This window comes from Manihot esculenta, chromosome 3, assembly GCF_001659605.2.
Source record: "Manihot esculenta cultivar AM560-2 chromosome 3, M.esculenta_v8, whole genome shotgun sequence".
NCBI lineage: Eukaryota > Viridiplantae > Streptophyta > Magnoliopsida > Malpighiales > Euphorbiaceae > Manihot > Manihot esculenta.
The window spans coordinates 5,449,551-5,475,872 of record NC_035163.2 but is presented as its reverse complement, the minus strand read 5'-3'; the positions used below and the strand labels follow the sequence as shown (position 1 = coordinate 5,475,872).

The window sequence follows — 26,322 nt, the reverse complement described above, 5'->3', positions numbered from 1 at the left end:
TGCTTTTCAATGCAATTTTTTTTCATAATAAAGTAAAAACTATACTAAAAAAACGTTAAAATATTAAATTTATCTCTAAATTATATAGTGAAAGCAAAAATATTAAATTTATTCTAAGTTTATTAAAACTTATTTTTTAATTCAAATTTGCCTTATTAAAAGTTCAATTTAAAATTTATGAGATTTATATATTTTAATTTAAAAATTATTAAATAATTTAAATTAAATAAAAATAAATTTAAAAATTATTTATATCGATTGTAGTCTTACTCTTACGGTTGGAAAGAAATAACGTAAAGAAAGGGGCGCAGGACATGATTTGGTGGTCAAAGGCACAGAAAATCTGCTCCCTCCTATCACTACATTCTTCTTCAGGTGTATTGTCTCAAAGAAATGAGTCCAAAAGCCGATGAATTGGATATTTATATATTTTAAATAGTATCAAATGAAGATTTATGGTCCCACAATTTCTAAAAAATAATTTATATTTAAAATCTTTTTTACAAGTAAATAATTTTTTTAAAAATTAAAAAGAAAATTATTTTCCTGTCGGGTACTTTTTCCAAATGTGGACCCTCCTTAAACAAACACCTGCACCTCATTTTCATTGACCATTCTTTGGATTGAAAACCTTAAGATTTTGTTTGGACGGAGGGAATTGGAAAGAAAGGAAAAGAAAAGAAATTCAATTTCTTTAAATTCACTTGTTTGGATAACCAATAGAAGAGAGAAAGAAGAAGTTGCATTTCTCTTTCCTTTACAGTGAATATATAATTATTAAAATAATATTTGAAAAAAATTATTTATTAAAATAATATAAAATCAAAACAATTTACCTAATTAATATTCACTTTTAAAAATACTAATCAGATTGACATTTTTAATAAACACTGAAAACGCTAATTTAATTGGTATTTTTAGTAGCAATATCTTATTATTTGTTATTTTAAAAATAAAAAAACTAAAATTAGCGTTTTCAGTGGATAAATTGTATGTTGCAACCGTTCTTATGGATTTCTAGAAAATTAATATTGAGTTGTTATATGTGGATGAGTATTCGATCGGTTCGATTTAAAATTGAATTGAATAAATTTAATCGAATTGATTTTAATCAGAAATTGAATCAAACTAAATCGATCTCATTCAGTTTGAATTTTTAATAATTTTTTATTTTTTACTTTCTATTTTTAGTATTTTAAACTTTAATTAAAATATTTTAATTTTAACATAATATAATTTCTCTATATTATTGTAAATAATATATTATTATCACTAATCGATTAACTTTAATTTTTTCAATTTTTTTATAATTAAAATTGAATCGAATGAAAATAATTAAAATTTTAAAATTAAAAATCGAATTGAATCGAAATATATAAAAAATCAAATTAAAATTTTAAATTAATTCGATTCGGTCGATTTTTTTAATTTTAACTAAATACTGCTAAAATTTATTAAGTATTTCTTATTTATTTAAATCTCAATTAAAATCATTCATATTTTATATATAATTATAGTGATAAAATTATATTAGTAATTTTTTTAGTATGATTACATAATTATAATGATAAAAATTATACGGTTTTGGTTCAAACTACAACAAAAAAATTAAATTTTTTAGTAAGTTATAGTTTATTAGTTTTAGTACGATTAATAATTATAATGATAAAAGATTAATTTTAAATATGATTTCAGTTTAGTATAGTTAAATAATTAAAAAAAATTTCAAGAGTATAATACCCTTAAATCAAAAAAATTAATTGAATTAATATAAAATTTTAATTTATTTTTTATTTTTAATTCGATTTATTTTTTAAAATTTTATTATTTTAATTCGATTCAATTTTAATAAAAAATTAATAAAATTAAATCGAATGAATTAATAATATAAAAAGATTTAATCATAATTAAAATTTAAATATTTCAAATTAAATTAATTAAATTTATTAAAATATTAAAAATAAAATATAAAAAAATAAAAAAATCATTAGAAGGTCAATGGATCTACAGTAAATACTCACTATGTTATTCTTAACTTCTTAACTTCTAGATCAAATTATGATGATATGAGATGCTGATAGATGTAGAATTTTAGTAAGAGTGAATCAATTTAATTTGAATGGTTTACTCATTCCTTTTTTATTCCTTTGTCGTTTAATAACGGTAGCTCTATCATAGTATCACCTGTCGCTATCAAATAGAGTCGTATGTATAGACGCACATGTCTTTTCACCATCGATAAATAACTATTTAATTTATCTCCGGGACTTGTGCTAATAGAGTTGTGACATAACTGGACCTATTTTTTTCGGAACTTGTGCTGATAGAGTTGTGACATAATTGGACTTATTTTTTTACTTTTTCATTACGTCAAATGAGCTGAATCTCTCTTTGATGAGTCTGGTCAGTCCGGCCTGCACAATTATGAATTAAGTTGCGTGTTAATGAGCTAATTTCTACAAAGAATTCTAATAAATTTTAAATTTGACTCTATCTTTAGAATTTAACTTTGGTTCGGACGTCAGTAGTCTAGCGGTCCTTAAATTATATCATTGTTTAATTAGAAAACTTATAATCACGGCTAATTTAATCTCCGTACTTCCAACCAAAACGCTGTCGTGTTAAATGATTGCTAAAGGGCGGTAGGGTCGTGGAGCTTTCCACAATCCTGCTGTCTGCTAGGTCGATAATTCATAGATGGAAAATGTAATGCCCATATTTAAAAATTTATCGTTTAATTTTTTAATTTTAAAAAATATATTAAAATATTTTTAACTTTTAAAAAATTTAATAATTTATTTATTTATTAATTTTATCTGTTAAATTTTGTAAAAAATTTAAAATATTTTTAATATAAAAAAATTAATTAATAAATTTTAAAAAAATTTAAGAAATTAATTAATAAATTTTTTAAGACTATAAAAATTAAATAGTGAAATATTAAATGATTAATATTAATAAAAAAATTTATTAATAAATTTTTAAAAATATTTTAATATATTTTTTAAAATTAAAAATTAATTAATAAATTTTTTATACAATAAATATTAAGTGGTAAGTTTTTCTAAATAGATAGAATAAAATGGAATCTCTGTGTCTCTCCAACCAGGGACATAGTTTTTTGTTTTTTTTCAGAAGAATCAGCAACACGTGTCCACCACAATAACGCGATAAAGTGTATTTACTTTAATATTTTATCATTTTATCATTTTTATTAATTTGTTAATTATATTTATTTTAAAAATATTAAATTTAATAAATGTTTTTAAAAAATAAAAATTAAATTAAATTATAATAATTAATTTATATATTATTATAGTTTAAAAAAAGAAAGTGAACAATAATTTTAAAATAATAAATAAAATATAAATAAAATTATAAAATGAAAGAAATATATTATTTATAATATTAATTTATTTTTATTAATATAATTATAAATAAACATATAATTTAATTCTCTATTATTTTTTCATATCTCATTTATAACTTACGTAAAAATGAAAAATATAAAACAATAGAATTGCATAAAATATCCTAAATAATTTAGTATATAGCAATATAAGACTCAATTAATTTAATCAGCAATTTTTAATTTTACTATTTAAATTATTTTTTAATTATATAATAATTTAAAATAAGATTTTAAAATATAATTATTTTTTATGTATATATAATTATAATAATATAATAATAGATATTATAAATTTTTAAAAAATAACTATAATTTTAAAATTGATTTGAAATGCAGTTAATATAAAAACTATCATTCACTTTTCTATTTTAATTTTATTTTTTATTTAGACGTTATTATTATTTTATTATTTAATTTTAAAAAAATAAAAATTTAATGTTAATAAATTATTTAAAATTATATTACATAATACTAATTAAAAATATTATAAATAATAATTAAATTAGTTATAATATTCATTTTTATATAATAAAAAAAAGATATGTGCATAAAAAAAGTACATTTTAAAGTTTTATTTTTTCACTATCATATATGTTCTATAATAAATTAATAGTTTTCTTTTAAAACTTTGTGATTTTTTTGAATTTAAATTTATATTAATAATTAATTTATAATATTTATCATCAATTATCGAATTTTGGTTGAGTTTAATCTGAAGTGAAAATTTTATTTTTAATAAAATTAGAATAAATCGATGTAAATCGACAAAATACTATGCTAACTGAAAATTTGAATAGTTTGAATTCAATTTTTCAAATCAAATCATTCTCTTTTAACCGTTACAATATAAAAAGAAATACTTTTAGTGCCTACATAATTCAATTCTAAGACGATGGGAAATTATTCGCTCATTATTATAAAATTTTATATTGGTTTAGTATAGAATAATATATCCGTTATATTAAGTATTTTTTTCTTTGAATTAATTTTTAGAGTAAATTAGATTTTATCCAAATTTAATATGATATACAAATTTTTTTCTGATTAAATCTATTGTCAAACTCAAAAAATTAAAATGATAATTTAAATAATTATTATTATTTATTTATTTATTAGTTAAATTAAATTATTACATTATTTTATTATCTTATATTGAGTAAAAAATATGTAAATTTTTGTGTTGATAATTTTATATAATTTTAATATTTATTTTTATTTGTTATTATAAATTTTAATTTCACTTTTCTTTATTGCATATAATTGAAAATAATTATTTACAATTTTAAATTATTTTTAAAAATAGTAAAATCTTAAATTTTGATTGAGTTATTTTAATAGTTATTTATAAAAACATATGAAAGCATGAACAGTAATAAGAAACATTATTATTAATTTTATAATATTTATTTAATAATATATCGGTTCAATTTCAGTTTAATCTTAAATTTTTAATTTTTTATTTTTACCGGTTTATTAACCAGATCGAATTTAACAACCTCATATCTATTAAATTAAAAAAAGTCATTTAATGGAGGCAAAATACCTAAATGATAAGGAAATTTTACTGTATAGTCCCTAAAATTTATTAAAATTCACAACTTAATCCATGTCTTTTAAGAGAATAATCTAATTCCTAAGTTTATATTTTATTAACAAAATAGTTATTCTATTAAATTTACTGTGATAAAGTCAATTCATTAATTTTTAATTACTATAATAATTAATAAGTCTTTATAATTAGAAATTAATTTCTCTTTTTATTAAATTATATATAGTATGTTATATGTAAAAAAAATTAAATAATAAATGTATCATTTTTTATGCTAATTAAATAAAAAAAATAAATCATTTATAAAAGATAATTAAATGAAAAAATTCCTTGAACTTAAAATTTAGATATATATTGTGTAAAAATTCTTAATTCAATTTTTATTGTCAAAATATATAAGATATTAAATTGAATAAATATAGAAAATTAATTTGTAAAAAATATAAATACTTATTTATAAGATTATAATATTTTGAGATTAATTTATAAGAATATAGAGATAAAATGGTTATTTTATTATAAAATAAAACTTTATAATTAAATTTAAAAATATATAAACAAAATTATATTTTTATAAAATTTTAAAAATTAAAATACATTTTACCATAATTATAAATTATATTTAATTAATTTTAAAATGTCACTCGGTATTCATTAACGATTTCAAAAAAATTCACTTTATTAATAAAATAAAATTATATAATTTTTGTCACAAATTAAATTATAGAATTTTATTTAAAAAAAACTAAATCACATAATAATTTTTTTTTAAATTTAAAAAAATAAATATTATTATCTTGAACTGTAATGCTCAAACAGACACTCAAACATATCAACCCAGAGTTTAAAATGATCAAAACGAATAAACTGTCTTGTTAACAATGAGCAGCCTTATTCGCACCACGTCTAATCCAACATAACAAAATATTTGGATAAAAAACATAATATCTTTACATCCAAAACAATGACGCCAAACTCACATAATAATTTTTATAATTATTTTTTTAAATAACAAAATATTTAAATCCGTCTCTCATCTATTACTCAGAACCAAATAAATTAATAAAATAATACAGAAAATAAAAATAATTATACTCCAAACATTTCAATATATATTAAAATATTTTATAAAAGTTTTATATTAAATATTTTATTTGTTATATAAATTTCTATATTTTTAAATTTTAAATTCTTTGATTTTAAATTTATATTAAAATATTTATAGTAGGTTTGCATTAAATTTTTTTCATGATATCCAAACCCTTAATCTCTAAATTATTAATTTTTAATTTATATTAAGATATTTTATTATAGTTTTATATTAAATATTTTTTAAATTTTATTAATATAATAAATTATTTTTATAAAATTTATATAATTTTTTAAAATATATTATAATTGTAGATGTATAAAATAAAAAAAATAAAATACAAACACTTAAATTAAATTATTTATATTAACATGATAGAAATATATATTTAATGTAATATTGCTATAAAAGGTGAAATAATTTAATTCTTAAAATTTTATTTTATCATTAATTTAATTATTTGAATTTTATTTTTTATAATAATTTAATTTTTATATTAAAAAAATAATTTATTACTTTAATATAGTTAAAAAAATTTAATATAAGATTATATTAAAATATCTTGATATAAATTAAAAATTAATAAATTTAAAGATTAAGAATTCAGATAATAAAAAATATTTAATGCAAAATTAATATAAATATCTTAATATAAATTAAAAATTAATAAATTTAAAATTTAAATATTTAATATAATACTGTTATAGAATGTTTTGATATATATTAAAAGAGTTTAGAATTTTTTTTCTTTTTGATTAAATATTTTACTCATAAAATAAAAAATTAGAAATTAAATTATTTATTATTTTAAAATTTTAAATTAAATGGTAAATTTTATTAAAATTTAGGAATTATAATATAAATTAATTTTAATATATATAATATCTTACCACTTTTTAATGGAATAAAAGTATTAATTTTAATTTTGTTTTATTTTTTTAAATCAAAATGCAATAAATTTTATCTCGGTAGTCCCAATTTCACTATAATTTGAGAAATAATTTTTTTAAAACAAAGTTTAGATATTAATTTTAAAAAAATTCTTGTTAAGCAAAATGTCCCAAATTCTCCATTGAAGCTTCGTGAGAACTGTCAATCCCCAGGACGGTAAAGATCCTTCTCCTTTATGAATTTTTTAATTCCCTTTTAGGTATATCTTTACTTGTTGGATGAATATTTTTTTATTAAACAATTTATTATTTAATTTTTATAAAAAACTATCAATTAATTTATCAATTTTAAAAATATATTAAAATATCAATTTATTAATTAGTTATTTTACTTAATTTTAACCGTTAAATAATTTATTATTTAATTAATTTATTTTCTCAAATATTTAATAATTTATTTGTAAAATTAACTAAGTTTTATATTTATATTTTTATATTGTATTATTACGTAGTTAATTATCTTTTATAGGTCAATAATATAATATTTAAAAAAATCATAATAAATAAATAAATAATTAAAAATAAATTTTTTTATATTCAAACCACATTATTTATTTTTTTAAAAGTAAAACTACTAATTATATTAATAAAATTCCATCAAATAAAAAATATAACATCTTAAATAGAGACGATTATGCCTAATAAATTTTATAGTCAAAGTATGAACATCTAAAATCAATGGCGGAGCCATGAGCTTGGCACCACCGGCACCACCGGCTGCGCCGCTGCGGCACCTTCATCCCCTTCAAAGCATTTTTCGATCGCCAGTATGACATGTGCCCCCTTGCCGTACCTTCCCTCCACCCCTAGCTAAAATAGCATTACGATGAATCCATCTAACAGAAATATCAGTTATAGAGTCTAATAAAAATTTACAATTATTCAAAATAAAATTTCTGCATAAGATAATTTTATAAAAATACTCTTCAAGTGCTTGTCTAAATCCCTACATAAGATAATTTGACAAATATATTCTTTCTTTTTTCTCATCTCTCATTAAAATCTTCCAAACAAAGTCATGGAAAACAGTTTCTATGAGATAAATCTCGAATAAGATTTTAAGACTGATGTCGTCGTTGCGATTCTGAAAACCCATAATAACTAGTAAACCACATTATATTTCGAAACAACTGAATCAATAAAATTTTGAAAAAAATCAACCACAAAAAAAGACACATGAGTTTTTCACATTAATGAAAAATCTCCTCCCAATCCTTGTCTATTGACTAAGAAACAATCATTAAAATATAAAAAATTACGAAAAAATTTCATACGAGAATTAAGAATTTTTATTTTCACTAAAAATAAAATGTATTTAAATTTTTATGTTTGATTTTTTATTTATATTTAAAGATAAATAATTATTAAATAGTTTAATAAACTAAATATGAAAACTCAAATACTAATAGTGATATATTATAATGAAAAAATTGTAAATTTTAAGAAAAAAAATAATAATAATGTAGGTTTGACTAATTAATTCAAAGAGAAATATAATTAAATGGAGTAATAAGGCGCCACTCAATATAGACTCTTAGTCTTCCAGTGATGAGGATATGCATCAACTTTCTTTCCCATAGTTTAAACATGTCCAAAATTCATTTCCCATTATTTCACTATGCATCTTTTCTATAATTTCTCTTTTTAATTTAGTTTTGACCGGAATTAAAAAAAAATTAAATTCATCTTTAAATTATATAATAAAAATTAAAATACGTTAAAATATCACTCAGTATAAATTTATTTTTAAATTATTATTAAAAAATTAAATAAGACTAAAATAATGTTTAATTTAGTTGTCGAATGGAACCGATGATGGCTTAGTATAGTGGTACAGGGGCGGAGGGACAGTACGGTAAGGGAGGGCACGTGCCGTACCGGCGATCGAAAAATGCTTTGAAAGGGGATGAAGGTGTCGCAGCGGCGCAGCCGGGTGATGCCGCAGCAGTGCAGTTGCAGCCGGTGGTGCCCTACCAAAAAAAAGCTACTGGCTCCGCCACTGCAGTGGTACATATATCTGAATAAATCGGAGAGATTTTAAATTTTATTCTATCAATTTTTAATTTTTATTTAAAAAAATATTTTACGTGTATAATAAATTAATATTTTTATATTTATTATATTAAAATAGCAAATTAATATATGTTATCGTCCGTAATTTTAAATATTTAACCGTAAAATTAATTATAAATTACTGCTATCAACTATCTTCAACAACAATTCAGATAAATTTTAAATAAATAGAGAAAAACGTAGTTCATAATTTTAATAAAAAGATAATTTTATTTGATATTTTAATAATAATTAAAATTAAAAATATAAAATTTAACATTTTGAGTGGATTGTGCAGAATTTAATCCACCTTCCTACAAGAGAATTGTAAACTTCAACCATTTGAAGTAGGTAAGCAGCCAATGAATCAAACGAGTATTAATTATTCAGTAAAAAAAACGTGAAAAATGGATAAATCATGCAATTCATTTGGAGAAAACGTAAATAAAGGGTTTGTTGAGGAACGGGAAATTCAACATGGATGCAAGCACGCCAAGGTTTAATTTTTAATAATAATATTAAATAAATTAAAATAAATCATGATCAAATTAAAAACGCTGTAATTAAAATATTATTTAAATAGAATAAATATATATATATATATTTTAATTTTAGAGTAGTATAATATAATAGTAAAATTATATTTTTAAAATTTATGTTATAAAAATACTAATTATAATAATTGAATTTTCCATTAAAAAAATTGAATTTTAATATTAATATTCACTTTAACAATATTTTATTTGTAGTTATTTATATAAAATCAACATAATAATAAAAGTAAAAAAAAATATCATAATTACAAAATTAAAGTAAATATAATCTCTGAATTATTTTATCAAATATAATATTAACTTATGATTTTTCAATGTTGATAAATAAAATACTGTTAATTTTATAAAGAGATTCAGTTAACAACAATGATGAAATTTTTGAAAGTTTACTTAATAAATGGATTAAAAAATCAGTAACACTATTAAATATTATAAATGGTAATTTAAAATTTTATCCAATAAAATTTTTATTTTTATAAATTTTTATAAATTCATCAACCTTGTAATTAAATTAAAAATATTATTTAAAAGGTCTAACTAAATATTTAAAAATATAAATAAATAACGATATTTACACTAATCTAAAATTGATTAAATTTTTTTAAAAAATTAATCATAATTGTAAAAAAGTTAAAAAGTTTCAGATATAATATTGAAATCTTTGACTATAATTATGATTAAATGTAAAATTTAAAACTATTTTATTTAATTTGATAAATTATTTTAGAATTCGATTATAATTATAATAAATTTAAAAGTTGAAAGTTTATCGATCAAAATTAAAAGTTTTGACTATAATTATAATTAAATTTAAAGTTGTAATTTTTTTATCGAATAATTTCAAAATATTGATCAATCTTTAAGTATCGATGAGAGATGTAATGCTATGCTAAATTTGGATAAGTCTAACTCACCGGAGGGATATTTAAAACTCTTAGAAAGGGCACATTATCCATATTTCAAACTCTGTTTGTTTTACGAAAAATATTTTTTATATTTTTTAACGTTTGAAATACTAAAAAATTTTAGTTAATGAAAAATATTATTCTAATAAAAAAAAGTCATTTTTCATATATTAATATTTTTATTAAAATTTTTATGTAAAAATTTATTAATAAATTTTATTTTTAAATTAAAATTAAATAATAAAAAATAAATTATTTTATTAAAAAATATTTTTAAAAAAATATTTTTCATAGAAAATATTTTTTTAAATATAAATTATTTTCTATAAACAAGAGCTCATTGTAAATTTATTTTGAAAATTTAAAATTTATTATTTTTATAAAAGTAAATTAAACCTCATAAACTTTTGGCCGTGGTTATTTGTCAGAAACAATTTTTTATTTTATATTTTTAAAGTGAAACTATAGTATTCTATTTTTAAAAAATATATGGAAAAGCATCCACTTGATAATAAAAAAATTATTTTATAATTTAAAATAATGAAAATATATTTATTAAAATAATTAAAATTTTTATTCTAATTATATACTCATATATTTTATTTATTGGGTGATACTATAATTAATTTTATATTTATAAATAAACATTATTTTTAAAAATATTCACTTATTTTTAATTATAACGATATTTTAATTTTTCTTACAAAATAAAACAGTATTTCCATCTGGAAAATGGGCGGAAAACCATAATTTATATTTTATCTCAAAGTTTCCGTAGTATTTTTTTTTCTCCTAAAACTATCATTCTCCTGAAAATATATTAAATTAACAAAAAAATAATATATAAAAAAGATATATATTTTTCTAAATTTATTTTTAAAAAATTAAATTTTGTAAAATTTATGAATTTTATCTCATGAATTTGGGTACCCAGTGCATGATCTTCATAATGCAATTACTTTATAAAATATTATATTAGTAAAATAATGACAAATTTGATAAATTAACAATAAATTCAACACTAATAAATTAATTTCTATTTTTTTTCTTTATTTTCAAAGAGAAACAGGAGCGTGTAGGAGAAAGGGAGCCCGTGCTGGCTTATAGGTATTTTTCGAAACTAGAGAAAATATTGTTTTTTGTTTTTTTAATTTTCCATCCGTGATGAAAAATAGATAGTAGAAAATAAAACTACCTTAAACCCTAGCTCTCTTCCTCTCAGCTTGAACCTCCCGTCTCCCTCCCACCACGATCCCCACATTTTCGTCGCCTTTCAGCTAAAGTCACCACCCACATTTATCTCAAGCTTGCCGCAGCTCAGACGTGAAAAATTCCCTCGGCACTCAACCTCGCATCTCAAGCTAGCCAGCATATCCTTCCCGCTGCACAGTGAGTGGTTTTTCATTTATAAATGTTTAAATTTCATGTTATTGTAGATGTTATTTTTATTTCCATGTTTGTGGATATTGTTTTTCCATATTATTTCACATATATTTGTATTATTTTCATTTCACATATGTTTGTGTTACTGTCATATGGATTTGTTAATATATTGACATGTTGGTATTTCTGATTATTGCTCTAGTGTGATTTTATTTCTGTCATTTCTTTTGGTTAATGAAGCTGAAAAAGACAATTTAAATTTCTATGCATATATCTATTATGTTGAGAGGTTTTTTCAGTTACATTGGAGTGTAAAATGGGTTTTAGTTTACCAGATAGTTACTTGGTTAGACAACTGTTATAGAAGGTATAATTACATTAGATGGAGCCAATTATTAAAAGCTGGACCCAGGATAGGATCAGGTCCAATCGGCATTGTATTGGTGAGAATGTTGCACCTGTTACTGGTGTTGAATAACCCTGACATATTAAACATGGTTAATGGAGGATACAACATTGTAGGAGCAACTTTAACTTCCACTACCCTCAAAACAAATGCACCCTCTGGAAATGGAGGGAAGGTGGAAAGAAATCTCATAGTCTTAAACTTTTGGTATGATTTTGTGGATATATGCATTCTAGTTTCAAACAACTTTTACTTTTTGCTTTGTATGCAGAACATGGCCATGTTATAGGTTAGAAATGGTCAATTATCAAATACATTAAATTTTATCAAATAAATTTTTGCTTGATAGGGTGATGACAATTTATTGAAGTTTAATAGATGGTGACATTGTCAAGAAACAGGGATGTGAATAGTACTAGATACTAGCTTATTCAACAAAGCCTTTTAAATAGTCAATTACATATTGTACTGGTAGAAAATTAAGCTAATTGGATCCTCAATGTTAGCAACAACTAGAAGCAAGGACCAGTTAAATAACAACTGAGTTCCACTAGTAACAAACAACTGAAATGCCAGAACATGAAAGACATAGTCACTAATAAATTTATTCTAACATTTCCTCTCTTAAACTGAAAGTCTGCTATCATTCAGTTTAACCATCCAAACACAAACTTGGAGCAGCTTTCGAAATGTGGCCAATTTGAGGGGCCTGGTTAATGCATCGGCAACTTGGTCTTGACTTTTGCAGTGAATGAGATTAATTGTTTCCTCATTTGAGAGGCCCCTTGGAAATGAATCAAATGACACTGCACATCTGTATGTTTGCTTCTTCCATGTAGGACAGGATTTCTTGAGATTTTTATTGCTGAACTGCTGTCACAAGATAATAGAGTTGTACATTTTTGCTTGAAATGAAGTTCTTCAAGCATTTTACTTAACCAACTAGCTTGGCATGCACACTCCATTGCAGCTGCTTACTCTGCTTGTGTAGTTGATAATGTAACAATTTGAGGAACATGAAACAACTCCTGAACCAGCATACTGTACTTTTTCTATTGTCCAAATCACCTACTTAATCACTATTCCTAAAGCCAACCAAGTCTGATCCTTCTCCTTTCTTGTAGAAGAGTCCAAATTCAATGATTCTTTATGGGTACTGAAGAATCTTTTTGGCAGCAAGCAGACGCTCTTCTTTTGGACATTCTATACCTGCTGATGAGAGTGTGAGACTCATTGCATGCATTATATACCGAGCCTTTTTTTAAATACATTAAACTTCCCACAATTTGCTTGTGGAGCAGGCAGTCAACTGCTCTTCCTTCAAGACCTTTTACTAGTTCCAAACTAACTTCAGTTGTACTTTACTAGTTCCAAACTAACTTCAGTTGTACGATACACAGGATTACAAATTACAATTCTTCATTTCGAACCTGGCTAAGATTTCTTGCACATATTTCTTTTGAAAAACAAAAATACCACCAGTACGCTGGACCGCTTCCATTCCAAGAAGATGTCCATTGCTCCAAAATCTGACATCAAATTCAAGCATTTTGAACATGTCTTTATTATTTCCAGTAAATGCAGATTATCTACAATAAGCATACCATAAGGATTTCCCTTCCCCCCATCTCCTGTTTTTATATATAAAGGATGCTCATATGGATACTTTCTAAATCTAATGCCTTTTTCAATTTATAACTTTATGTTATTTCAAATAAACAAGTGGTTGGTAAATAAATACCTACTCTAGCTAATCGCTATGTAAAAATGCTGACTTTACATCTAATTGGTAGATAGATCATGAGTGTTGTTCTGACAATGCAATCACCAATCTGATTGTATTTGTCTACTAATAGGGGCAAAAACTTTTTATATCAACACTAACACAAGTGCTTCACAGGTTCAAATAATTTCAATTTTGTGGATACCCTACCCATTCAGTCCTAGTAATGCGAAAATTTTGGTTCTGATTAATAATGATTGTCAGGTGTTTCCTCTTGTTGTCTAGACTTTTGTTTTTTGTGCATCATTTGTCCATACTGGATGCAAATCATTTATCAGTTTGACATTTTTCATTGGTACTTTTATGTTCATCAAATCAGACTGCATTAGCATCTTTTGGTCATCTGCAAATCAACCTTTTAAAGACATATTTTTGGTTCTCATATCAGACAGGATGGTCAACCAGATTGTTAAAGCCGAGGCTTTGATGAATAAGGTTTATGAGGCTGATGTGTTTGTGTTTCTGCCTATGAGAAGAAAGTGGTATGGAGAACCTTTGTTGGGTTGGTTGCAAAGCCGATGCATGACTACGAGTAAGCGTGTCCAAGATAGGAGCAAGAGAAAGAGAGTGCATGATCTCGAGATAGTGACAGAGAAGTGGAAAATAGTGTCGAAGGTGATGGGTGTTATGGAAGTCTTGAAGCAGGAGGTGGAGATGGTGATCCCTGTGAGGAATCTCGAACAATACAGGACGCGTATCAATCTACCTAAACCGTATAAGATATCTGAGTTTCTTTTGAAATCTCCTAAGCTTTTCGAATTATATAAGGATCAAAGGGGAGTGTTATGGTGTGGGATGACGAAAGAAGCAGAGGATTTGCTGGAAGAACAAGAAAGGTTAGTTGAGGAGCATTCTGATAAGGCTGCAGAGTATGTTACTAGGTGTTTGATGATGTCTACTGATAAACAGCTTCGAATGGATAAGATTGCACATTTCAGGAGAGATTTTGGTTTGCCTATGGATTTTAGGACCAAGTGGGTGCATAAATATCCCGAACTATTTAGAGTAGTTAAATCTGGGGATGGAGAGGATTATTTGAAACTTGTATCATGGAAACCTGCTTGGGCAATCACAGAGTTAGAGAAGAAGATATTAGGAGCAACTGAAATAAGTGTGCATGAACCAGGGTTGCTTTCATTGCCATTTCTATTGAAGTTTCCTCCCAATTATAAGAAGCTGGTTTATAGGTATGGAGGGAAAATTGAGCACTTTCAGAAAAGGTCTTATTTATCACCGTATGCAGATGCTAGAGGACTCACAGCTGGGTCCTTGGAATTTGATAAGAGGGCTGTTGCCATTATGCATGAATTGCTTAGTTTTACCATTGACAAGAGGTTGGTTACTGATCATCTTACCCATTTCCGAAGAGAATTTGTGATGCCACAGAAATTGATGAGACTTCTTTTGAAGCATGCTGGTATTTTCTATGTATCTGAGAGGGGGAAGAGGTTTAGTGTGTTCTTGACTGAAGCTTATGAAGGCCAAGAGTTGATTGAGAAAGGCCCTTTGGTTGTTTGGAAGGAAAATTTTTGAGCCTTGTTGGTTACAGAGGAAAGAAGAAGAAGATTGAAACTTTCTGTGATTTAGCAGACGGGGAGCATGAGAATTTGATTGATAATGATTCTGAGAAAGAATGCATAAGCATGCAATTAGAGTGTGATGAGATAATGGATGATATTGAGAATTCTTTACTTGTGGACAATGATGCGATGGAGGTTGGAGAGCTTGGTAGTGCATGCAAGGATAGTGATAGATCTTGAGGTAATGAACTTTGTCTTTCTGTGGACAATGATGCGATGGAGGTTGGAGAGCTTGGTAGGGTATGCAAGGATAGTGATAGATCTTGAGGTAATGAACTTTGCCTTTCTGTTTGTTGTTGGTCCTCCGTAGTCCATAAGCTTCCTCCTGTTGTTGTAGCTAGTGAACGCAATTAGACTATGTTGGTCCCATTAGATAGATGCTTACAGCTTCTTATATTTACATGCTTGATTATGTCCTTTTATGGTACTTTTTTTATTATAGCTGTGAACAGATTGCATATCCAGTAATACATAACTATATATGTTCTGTCATTGATCACTAATTATATTTAAATGATTTCTTTTAGTTTAGGAAGACATAACAGGCACTTTATATAATAGATATGAAAACAATAGGCAATTGGCCGTTTCTATAATTTTACCATTGATGACTAAAGATCTATTGCTAAAAAATGAATTTTCTGCAACTATTTTATCTATTGAATTCGATTTGCTAGATTATGAAATTATGTCACTTATGCTATAGATTTTTTCCTCATCCAAGAGTGCAAAGTGTAACTTTTCATTGTAAAGTCATAAATTATAACTGCTGGAATTTGGATTATGGAAACAAGTTCCACATCAGCAGTGCACAAGAAAAATTAAAAGGGTATATAAGTGTTGGGAAAACCAAGCCTAAATAGCTTAGCCATCTTTTGGTGACGGGGAGCTCAATTTGAAGCCCAATTCAGTGTGATATGGATTGCAAAAGGAAGTGGTCCCATTTCATTTGGTGCAAAATCAAAGGGCTTGACACAAAATCAAAGAAGAAAGAAAACAACAACAAAAAACAACAACAATAATAATAAGTACAAAGTTGCTGGTTACACTTGCCATTAAGCCTAAAAGTATAAGGCCAATTAAGACTTAAATTCTAAGTGCTTGGTTACATATGCCACTAAGCCCTTAATTATAAGGACCATTGGATTTTATAACTTATTTTTGTTATAATTCAATTAAAAGATAGTTATTTAAAATACTGTAATATTTTAAAATTTAATAGTATATTGTAAAAAGGAAGATTCTTGGGATTTTCTTTTCCTAATATTTATTCTCTGAAAAGTATACATCATACATATATACTTCAAAAATTACTAAAAGGAAAAAAGACTATTATTTGATTTGGTGTTTTTAGATTTGGAGATTATAGATGATGAAGTGTAATTCCTGTACTGTGAACCAAATTAAATTATCACTTTTGAATTGACATACTGAGTAAGGCTACTCTATTTGCAACTAAGTGGTGTATTGCATACTTGTATCCTTGTGTCGATTCCAAATGTACCCTGTTTCAGGTAGCTCTGGTATAAACAAGCAGGTGACCCCATTGTATTTTTCCTTCTGACACAAATTTTTCCTGCCCTAGCATGAAAATTAAACCCATTTTTATCATTATGGGTTTTCTATTTTTGTTGCAAAAAAGCAGCTGTATCTTCATTGTGCAACATTCTAATCCATGGAATAATACTATGTTCAGTCAAATTTCAGCCTATTCATTCCTGAATGTGTTCCCTAAAGGTTGTGACAAAATCTGAGTTTCCGCCGTGGGAAGAAATGTATCTTGTTTGGAGTCAGTAACATGTCCTGTCCTATTGGAGGATGTTAGGCTCAACTTTTCATGCCGCTTCTTGAGTTTGGGTTCCTGGTATTTAAACAAACAACTTGGATCCACAATTTTGACCGACTTGAGCCCTGTATTTCTCAAATTTGAATTAGGGGTATCAGTAACCTTCATATGGATTTGTTTGGCCTCAAATATACTTCTAGAATCAGGGCTATGAGTTATTATTCTCATGTCTATTTTAATTTATGTTCAGGCACTTTTGTGTTTCTTTCCACATTTGTCTTGCTGATATTGTTATACTTTATTTTCCTTTTCTTTTTCTGTTTAGTGTGTCGGCTATAATTTTCTCAGTCTTGTCTTGTTTTATTGCTGGAGGTATAATATAACCGAGCAATACAACAAAGTGTCTTTTTTTGAAAAAAAAAAGGTTATTCTAGAAAATGGGAGGCCTTGCTGAAATATCTTTTACTCGAAAGTAGCAACTAGCAACAATGACAACTAAGTTTTGTAGGCTACATAAGTCCTTTTTCGCAATTCAAAATTTGTTTAAAATCACATCTACATCCATGTTATTTTAGGTCTCCCTTTTCCACCACTTACAATGCTTCTGCTATGGGACATTTGATACTCTATACTGGACATGACCAGATTATATTGATCAACCATTTCTCATTTCATCCCAAAGTATGCTACCTGTACTCTTTGTAAGATGTAGTCATTCCTAATTTTATCTATTATTGTAACACTAGACCTTCATCCCAACGTCCATATTTCTTACATTCATCTTATGGTGTGTTGCATCTTAGAAGCCCAATATTCAAACTCATATACTATATAGTTGGCTTGTCCATAGTTATATAGAACTTAATTTTCATTATGTCAAGGTTCTTATGGTCGCCGAATATACTTGTTATACTCCATTTCACCCATTCATATTTGATCCTATGAGTTTTTCTCCTCATATATTACTATGTTTTTCTGAATGTTAGTGTCTATGTACTTGAATTAGCTGTATTTTGGAACCAAAACTCCATCCAAGAATACAAAGGAGTAAAATAATGCTTAACATGTACGGTTACTGGGCCTAATTATAGTTCCTTGGTTTTGGCTGATCCATTTTGTAGAAGGCAACTGTTTGAGTTTCAGGTTTGTGAATTTGTTCTTTGATATCTTTCTTTCTGTTGAATTACGGTGAATGAGATGTGTTTATATTGCTGTGATATGGCTGACGGATATCTGATTCTTTCAAGTAAATTACGAGTGCAGATATGGCTCTCTTCAACTGGTTCTTTGCAATCCCTGCCTTCTACATAAGACTTCAATTTTTGTGCTACTCGTGCTTTTTATCATTATCCTCACCTTTTGTTGTGATTCAGTTCCTGAACATTTCTTTTAGATTCAGTGCTCTTGATCAAATGTATACTTGTAGGTTCTTTACCGGCCATCAATTTGAGAGTTTACATTGTTCTAATTGCTTTCATGAGTTTTACGTGCTGGAAGATCATGCATCGTTAGACAGGTAGATGACAACCTAAAAGATATTGTCTAGGACATGATTCCTAAAGTAGTGGACATGATTCCTAAAGTAGTTGTCATGCATGGATTTCAGTGATTTGCAGTTAAGAGACTAGAGGAAGTGGTCTTGCAAGTTTCAACTTTGAACCACTGGTCTTTTGTGATAAATGATGTTACCTAAAAATTGAATCCACTGTTACTATATTCCTCTTTTCCATTTCTTTTCAAGCTGATAGAAAAAAATATAATTGGACCAAGCTACATATGTCATTACCATTATGGCATTTCCTTGTCAATATATCAAGAGATGTGGCTGCAGGTTGTAGTGATTTTGACCTTTTTTTATCTACATACTTGAAAGTTGTTTTAATTGACATAGGTTTTGCTTGATAGACTTTTTATCCTCAAAATTTTGACAACTGAGAATATTTAAACCCTCTCAGCTGGACCATTCTTTAGCTCACGCTCTTTTTGTCTGTGTAGGAATGTGCTATTAAAGAGGCAGACCAAGCTATGAACAAAGGCGGGACCACTGCTTATGGCGTCCAACTTTTGTAATCATTGCTCCATTATGTGGCCAGCTACAAGGTGATGAGTTAATATTTAGTTGTCCCACGTATTCAGTTACTGTCCGATAAATAGGCTGACATCGCATAGATGCAAGTCTTGCATAGGCATGCTTGTGATTGGTCATTTTACTTTCTAGGTGCTGTGTGTAAAGTCATCCTAGAGAACCTTTCATGTCAGACATGAGTAGGACTAGACTCGTTGAAGTTAGGTGTTATTACACTTTAATCCTGCCACTTTCAAACAATCATGACTTAGTTCCTGGAAGTGACCCTTTTCCATAGAACTTAAGTGCTTTATTGCAATCCAGTCTATTATCTCGTAACCCAACTCTTGTATCCCAAATTCACATTAGCACTGGAGCTCACTCCATGTAAACTCTCCTCCATATCTTAAATCCCCCAAAAGATCTTTACAACTCACAGCTTCCTCTCTTAAGGACGTTACATTTGGACAAAACTTAAGAGTGTGTTTAGTTATAGAAAACATGCTTTCTAAAAAAGTTTTTCTTGTTTTTCAAAAAATTAGAAAACTTGTTCGTTTTAACTTTTTTGCTCTAATTGGAAAATATTAAAATAATTATTTCCATTTTTTTTATTATATTGAAAAATTGAAAAACACATTTTCCAAAAGTAAAAAACACGGAACTACGTGTACAGAGACTTTACATAAACAAAACATGATTTTTAATAATTATGTTTATATATTTAAGTATGCATTAATTTTTCTTTTTATTTTAAATTAATATAAAATGTATGAATTTTTCTCTTTATTTTAAATTAATATAAAAATTAAGGTGAAGAGTATTGTTAAAAAAAATAAACATATTTTCTACAAAAAATAATGCTAATTTGAACATATTTTCTAGTTTTAACAACTGAAAATAATTTTCAATATTATATGGAATGAACACATTTTCCCAATTGTCCATGGAGAACAAAACAAAAAATGAAAATAAAACTGAAAATAGAAAACAGAATTATTTTCTGTAACTAAACGCACCCTAAGTTTTTTCTTTTTTCTGGTTTCCTTTCAACAGAGAGTAAAGTACTGCATTTTCCATCCCACCTTAGGTGATGTTTTGGAATTTTTTTTTTTCCCACTTGAAGTTCTATAAAATTGTTTTATAAAATTAAGGCTGCGTATATGTTTTTTTCAACTTTACCCCTTCTCTTCATTATATCCATTGCATTTATCTCTTCCTGACATCATCTTTCCCAATTAATATAATAAATGTATTATAAGTCTATTTTAGTCAATTATTAGTTTTTGTTTATTTTTTATATAAAAATGGGGTGGTCTAATAATTTCCTTAATCCTTGTGCAAAATTCTTAAACATCACTTAAAATGGATGGATGGGGTAAATTGGTAGGAGACAAGTTGACAGATTGGACTATAGTGAAAACACATTATGATATGAAAATAGAAGAATCTAAATAGAATTGGAAAGACTGGGTAACAACATTGAAACTAGAAATTATGACGGTTTTCACTAATGCATTGAAACTAGAAATCAAACCGGACTGATTCAATTTGGTTTGATTCAGTTTTTCTGTATTTTGGTTCGGTTTCGGTAAACATTTTTTATTAATTTGATTTTTTGATTTTTTTATTTCGGTTCGGAATCAAACCGACTGAATGCTCTCTCCTAGATAAGTGCATTGTTAGCATCATTGTAGACATAAGTGTTATGGTGACATTATCGATAGGAAATTAAGAGAATCACGATTCTCTATAATAGAAATTAATCATATTTATCATTTTCACTGACAAAGTTGAAAGTCAACCTTTAGTCTAATTAATATAAAATAGCCAAATTTAGTGTAATTTATAGCTACATTTATTTATATTTGATGAATTTAGTCATCTTGGATTTATTAGACTAATTATTGACTTTCAGCTCAGTCGAAGTGGATATGACTAACATGATTAATTTTTAAGGAGAATCGTATTTTTTATTTTCTAAAGTTAATATCACTGTAACACTTATAACTTATAATTATGAAAACAATTGCACTTATTGACATAAAAATGTGTTGAAAAAATGAGGCATTGACTCTTAGAAATGTGGTATCAAAAGTTATAAGTGAGTCGAATAATAATTAAAAGTCAAAACAAACTGAAAAATTTATTTTGAGGTTATATTTGTTAAAGAAAAAGTTTAGGGTATAATTATTGAAATTTGTAAAGTTTGGATTCTTTTTTTTTTTAAATTATCCTTTTTGGTTATATTGAAATATTAATTTAGAATGATGACATGACATTTCCATTATATTTAATAGTCCAACTTAATGGTAGGGTAGTTAATTTTTATAGTTTAGAGTAGAACGGTTAAAACGAGAATATTTTTCCCTATTACAGTGACTTATTAGAGGAGGAATGAAAGTGATTTAATTTTTTAAAAAATAACATCAAATTTTGTTATTTTATAAAAATTTGGAGTATAATGAATAAAATTTAGAGGACAATTAATGACAATTTAAAGCCAACTAGTATAAATGAAATTATTTTTATATTTTTAATAAGTTATAAATTAATTATAAATTATAAATGATATAATTAATTTATGTTTAATGGTTATGATTTTTATAAATTTAAGTATTTTAGTAAATTTTATTTTAGGTTAATATCTAATAGGTTAATCTTGAAGAGTAATATAGAGCATAAGTATATATATAATTTAATTTAATAATTATTAAGTTTAAATGATGGGAAATTCTTAGGTGGATCTGGTCTATCATGAACCAAGGCACATCTAAGGCACAAATAAGTGACCCATCTGTTTTTTCTACCGAGGGATCCACTTGTTTGTGCCTTGTAAATGCTTTGGTTTATGATGGGTTGAGTCTCAGACAAGTATTTCCCTTGCAAACTTTTATAAAATGCACCATTTTCTTCTTCATCCCTTATGTTTCAATTGTCTACGTTATGGACCACATAATGCTTCAACTTTCAAGGGTTGACTGGCGTCAAAAACCATACAACTACCACATTTAAGTATGAGCAATCAAGCTTTAGTCAAATCTAAAATATAATCTTATATTATTTAAAATATTCTTTAAAATATCCGAAAATAGTTTATAACTGAAAAGTCAAGATAAACTTCACTCAATTTCTTTTATGTTTAAATATAATTTGATCAGGAACTTAAATGTTTTCATCACTATTCAAAATTTCAAATCCCATTCATGATGATAAAATATTAAGGATTTAAAATAATAATAATAATAATAATAATAATAATAATAATAATAATAATAATAATAATAATAATATATTATCATAATTATTAGTTTATTCATTTTATAAATAAATTAAATTTTTATATGTCAACCGGGTCAACTTCAAGTTGTAGAAAGAGGAGATATTTTGTTTCTTTTTTGTATTGAATTGATCACACAAAGCGGTCAAATCGATTGATTTGAATTACTTTTGACAACAATGATCCCTATGAAAGATTTAGACTTTTTCCCCTTTTAAAGATAAAATTACACATTTAGAGTTACTTAAACTTAAATAATAACCATGTAAGTGAAAAATCATAGTTGATGAATTTAAAAACTTAAAATTAATTTAAATGAAGGGTAACTTTTGCCTAGACCTGGTACACTATATATCCAAAATACGAACATATAAATTTTTCTCTATAAAAATTACATGTGATTTGACCCACACATTTGTAACTTATGAAAATTGAAGTAGCTATGAACACTCTAGTCTCTATGGAGGTTTTCCTCTTGTTGTGTCTATGGATTTTTCCTTTCCATTCCTTTGAACCACCCTATATCCCAATCCTCACTTCCATTCAGGGGGATTGAAGTTTACATCCCTGCAGGACTTGCACAACCATCCCCGTCTTCAGCCTCTCGGTTCTTTTAGCGCATATGCCTCAATGGACACAATGTCAAAAGCATGAAGCCATAGAAAGGAGTAGAATCACGAATAATCTATGATAATTTATTCTGTTTCCTTTTTTTTTTCTGTTGAAACATAAGTATAGGGTATTGGATCAATAACCTTGGCATTTTGACAAACATGTGGTCATTTTGGAGTTGTTCAAAATATTTGGGGTTACCATCACTTATGGGTAGATATAAAAAAAGCTGTCTTCTAAATGGTTAATAAACGAGATTAGATTAAAATTAGAAATTGGAAGAATAATTATCTTTCTGGTGGGAAAAGAGGTCACCTTGAAGTCAGTTATTCAATCCATTCCAACATATGCTACGTCGTATTTTTTGTTTCCCTTGACACTATGCAATTAGCTGGAACAAATGGCCTCTAAATTTTGGTGGGGTCCTCACAATGACACGAGGAAAATTTGTTGGCTTACTTGGCAACATTTATCATAGTGTTCGACTGGACTGGGTTTTCAATCCTTGCATGAATTTAATGTTGTCATGCATGTTATTTAAAGAGAAATTATATAGTACAACTATTGTTCCATGTAGGAAATGGCAAACTGATGAAAGATAGACAAATAGATAAATATGCCCTATAAGTAGATGAATGAACCCTAAAAAGATTGTAACTTACTAGCATTTTTTTTCTTTTTTTTTTTAACAAAATAAATTAACTACTTTTACTCAATGTTTCAACCTTATTAGTTTGCCATATCATGTAAGCATACTAAATGATACCTCGGTGGTACTACACATTTTTTCGTCATTTAAACTTGTTTGGTGGCTTCTCCGCTTTTCCTGGCAGCCTGTATGTTGAAGGCAAAATATTTTCCTTCGTGCGATGTCCTCAAGGGCTCTTTAGGACGCTGACCAAGCTATATGTGGTGAAGTATAGTTTTTGCTAAGGATCAGTTGGCATCTGGGCTGTACTGGTGGATAGGCAATGGCAGTCACGTTAATGTATGGATTGACAGATGGCTTCCAGAGCAACAAGGTGGTAAATTATGGTCCCCTTCAATGAGTTCTTCAATGGATATTAACATGGACGGTTTAATGGATGAGTTTGGGTGGCGGGAGGATGTCATTACTGCTACCTTCCTACCATTTGAGGCTAAACAGATCTTGAATGTTCTGATCAGTTGAACAGGGTGGGGACTAAGAATGGCACATATATAGTTCAAAGTGGCTACCATTTCGGAGCCAGTGTAATTCTGCTACACAAACCGATCTCTTCGGGTCCATCTCAGTCTGCTGATATACTTGGATCAAAATATTTTCTGGAAATTGTGGCATGAAACCCTACCAACTAAAGTTAATTCGGCTATGAAGAATGTTATAGTGGATTCTGTTTGTGTGATTTGTGGAGAAGCAGAAGAAACTGCTGACCAAATATTTATGCACTGTCTTCATATTCAGTGTTTATGGTATTTATCTCTTTGCATTCAGTTTCTCTCTCACACCTATACTGATTTTAGTTCATGGGCAAGCTATCTTTTCAGCTCCATAGATGATGATTTTCTTGAATTGTTTACGACTTTAGCCTAGCAAATCTGGTTTGCTCGAAATGAAGATGTATTTCATAATGGGACATTTGATCTTCTTCCTACTATTTCTAAGAGTGTTGGATTCTGTTTTGGCCTACAGCACTCGGGTTCGCGTGGGAGAAGATGGAAATTCCTTCCTTCCAATGTGTATAAGGTTAACACTAAGGCGGGATTCACTTCTTCTGGTGTCACCTCTTTTGGTTGTGTTGTTCGAAATCGGAAGGGTCATATATTGCTGGCGACGACAAAGCATGTTTCATCTAACTGGGATCCTACTCTGGCAGAGATTCATGCTTTCAAATAAGGAGTTGAACTTGCTGCTGCAGGGTTATCGTTCTGTCCTTATGGAGTAGTCTGATAACTCGCCTTCGATCTCAGCGCTACAAGGGCATCCAGAACTGAGCCCTTATCATCAACTTTGTGTTGAAGATATTTTGGATCTTTGTTCTGTTTTTCAATACATTTCATTTCTGCATGTTGGTCGTATGGCTAATAACTTGGCTTTCACTTTATCTAAATTGTCTTTCTAGTGTCGTTGAATCTGTATGGATGAAGGATGATCTTTCTATTTTGTTACGTTGTAGCAATGTTGGATATTCAGCATGCTTTATTTGTTCTCTCTTCTATTCGTTTTCTTGTGGAAAACATTGATTCGGTTTGATTTGATGATTAAATTTTTAATAAACTTTTTATTTTTATATTTTATTTTTAGTATTATAAAATTTAATTAAAATGTTTCAATTTTAATTATAATTTAATTTATTTATATTATAAAAAATAATATATTATTATTAATCGATTTGATTTTTTTTATTTAAATCGAATTAAATTAAAATAATTGAAATTTTTAAAATTAGCAATTGAATTGAATTTTTAAAATAATTTGATTTAATCAATATATTTAATTTGAATAGAATAAAAATTGAAATTTAGAAAATTTATTATTTATTATATATGAGTAGGATTATAATTCCCAGTAACAATTAAATGTGGACTTACCCACATACAGGTTATATATGGTAATGAAATTAGGCATTTGATATGCGAGGAGATGATAGTCTTTACATATTTTTGGGATGGAGGGATGGTTAAGCAACCAAATTGGCCTTTTCTCAGAAGACTTCAACTACTTTCTGTAATGCAGTTTCTCTTTAAATGTCACAATAAATTAAGACTCCTCACACACTGAAATCATTTCTGCTGCTGATGGAATCACTATTTTATTTTATTTAAAGTATATTATCTTAATTTTACTAGAAGGTCACAGCCCCAAGAAATAATATGCATTTCTTTTCTCATAAAATTTAAAATTTGAAATAAATTATTTTACTTTTTTTCATATGCGA

General features: G+C 26.4%; 1 protein-coding gene across 1 annotated transcript; it reads left to right on the top strand.

Moving 5' to 3' along the window:
* The first annotated feature begins 11,639 nt into the window (after positions 1-11,639).
* Positions 11,640-25,602, top strand: LOC110610936 (protein WHAT'S THIS FACTOR 1 homolog, chloroplastic). The gene is given in 5 exon segments (XM_021751019.2): positions 11,640-11,901; positions 14,477-15,609; positions 15,612-15,932; positions 19,446-19,550; positions 24,238-25,602. Coding segments are annotated over 2 exon segments (1,365 nt in total). The 5' UTR covers positions 11,640-11,901; position 14,477; the 3' UTR covers positions 15,845-15,932; positions 19,446-19,550; positions 24,238-25,602.
* Positions 25,603-26,322: the final 720 nt, after the last annotated feature.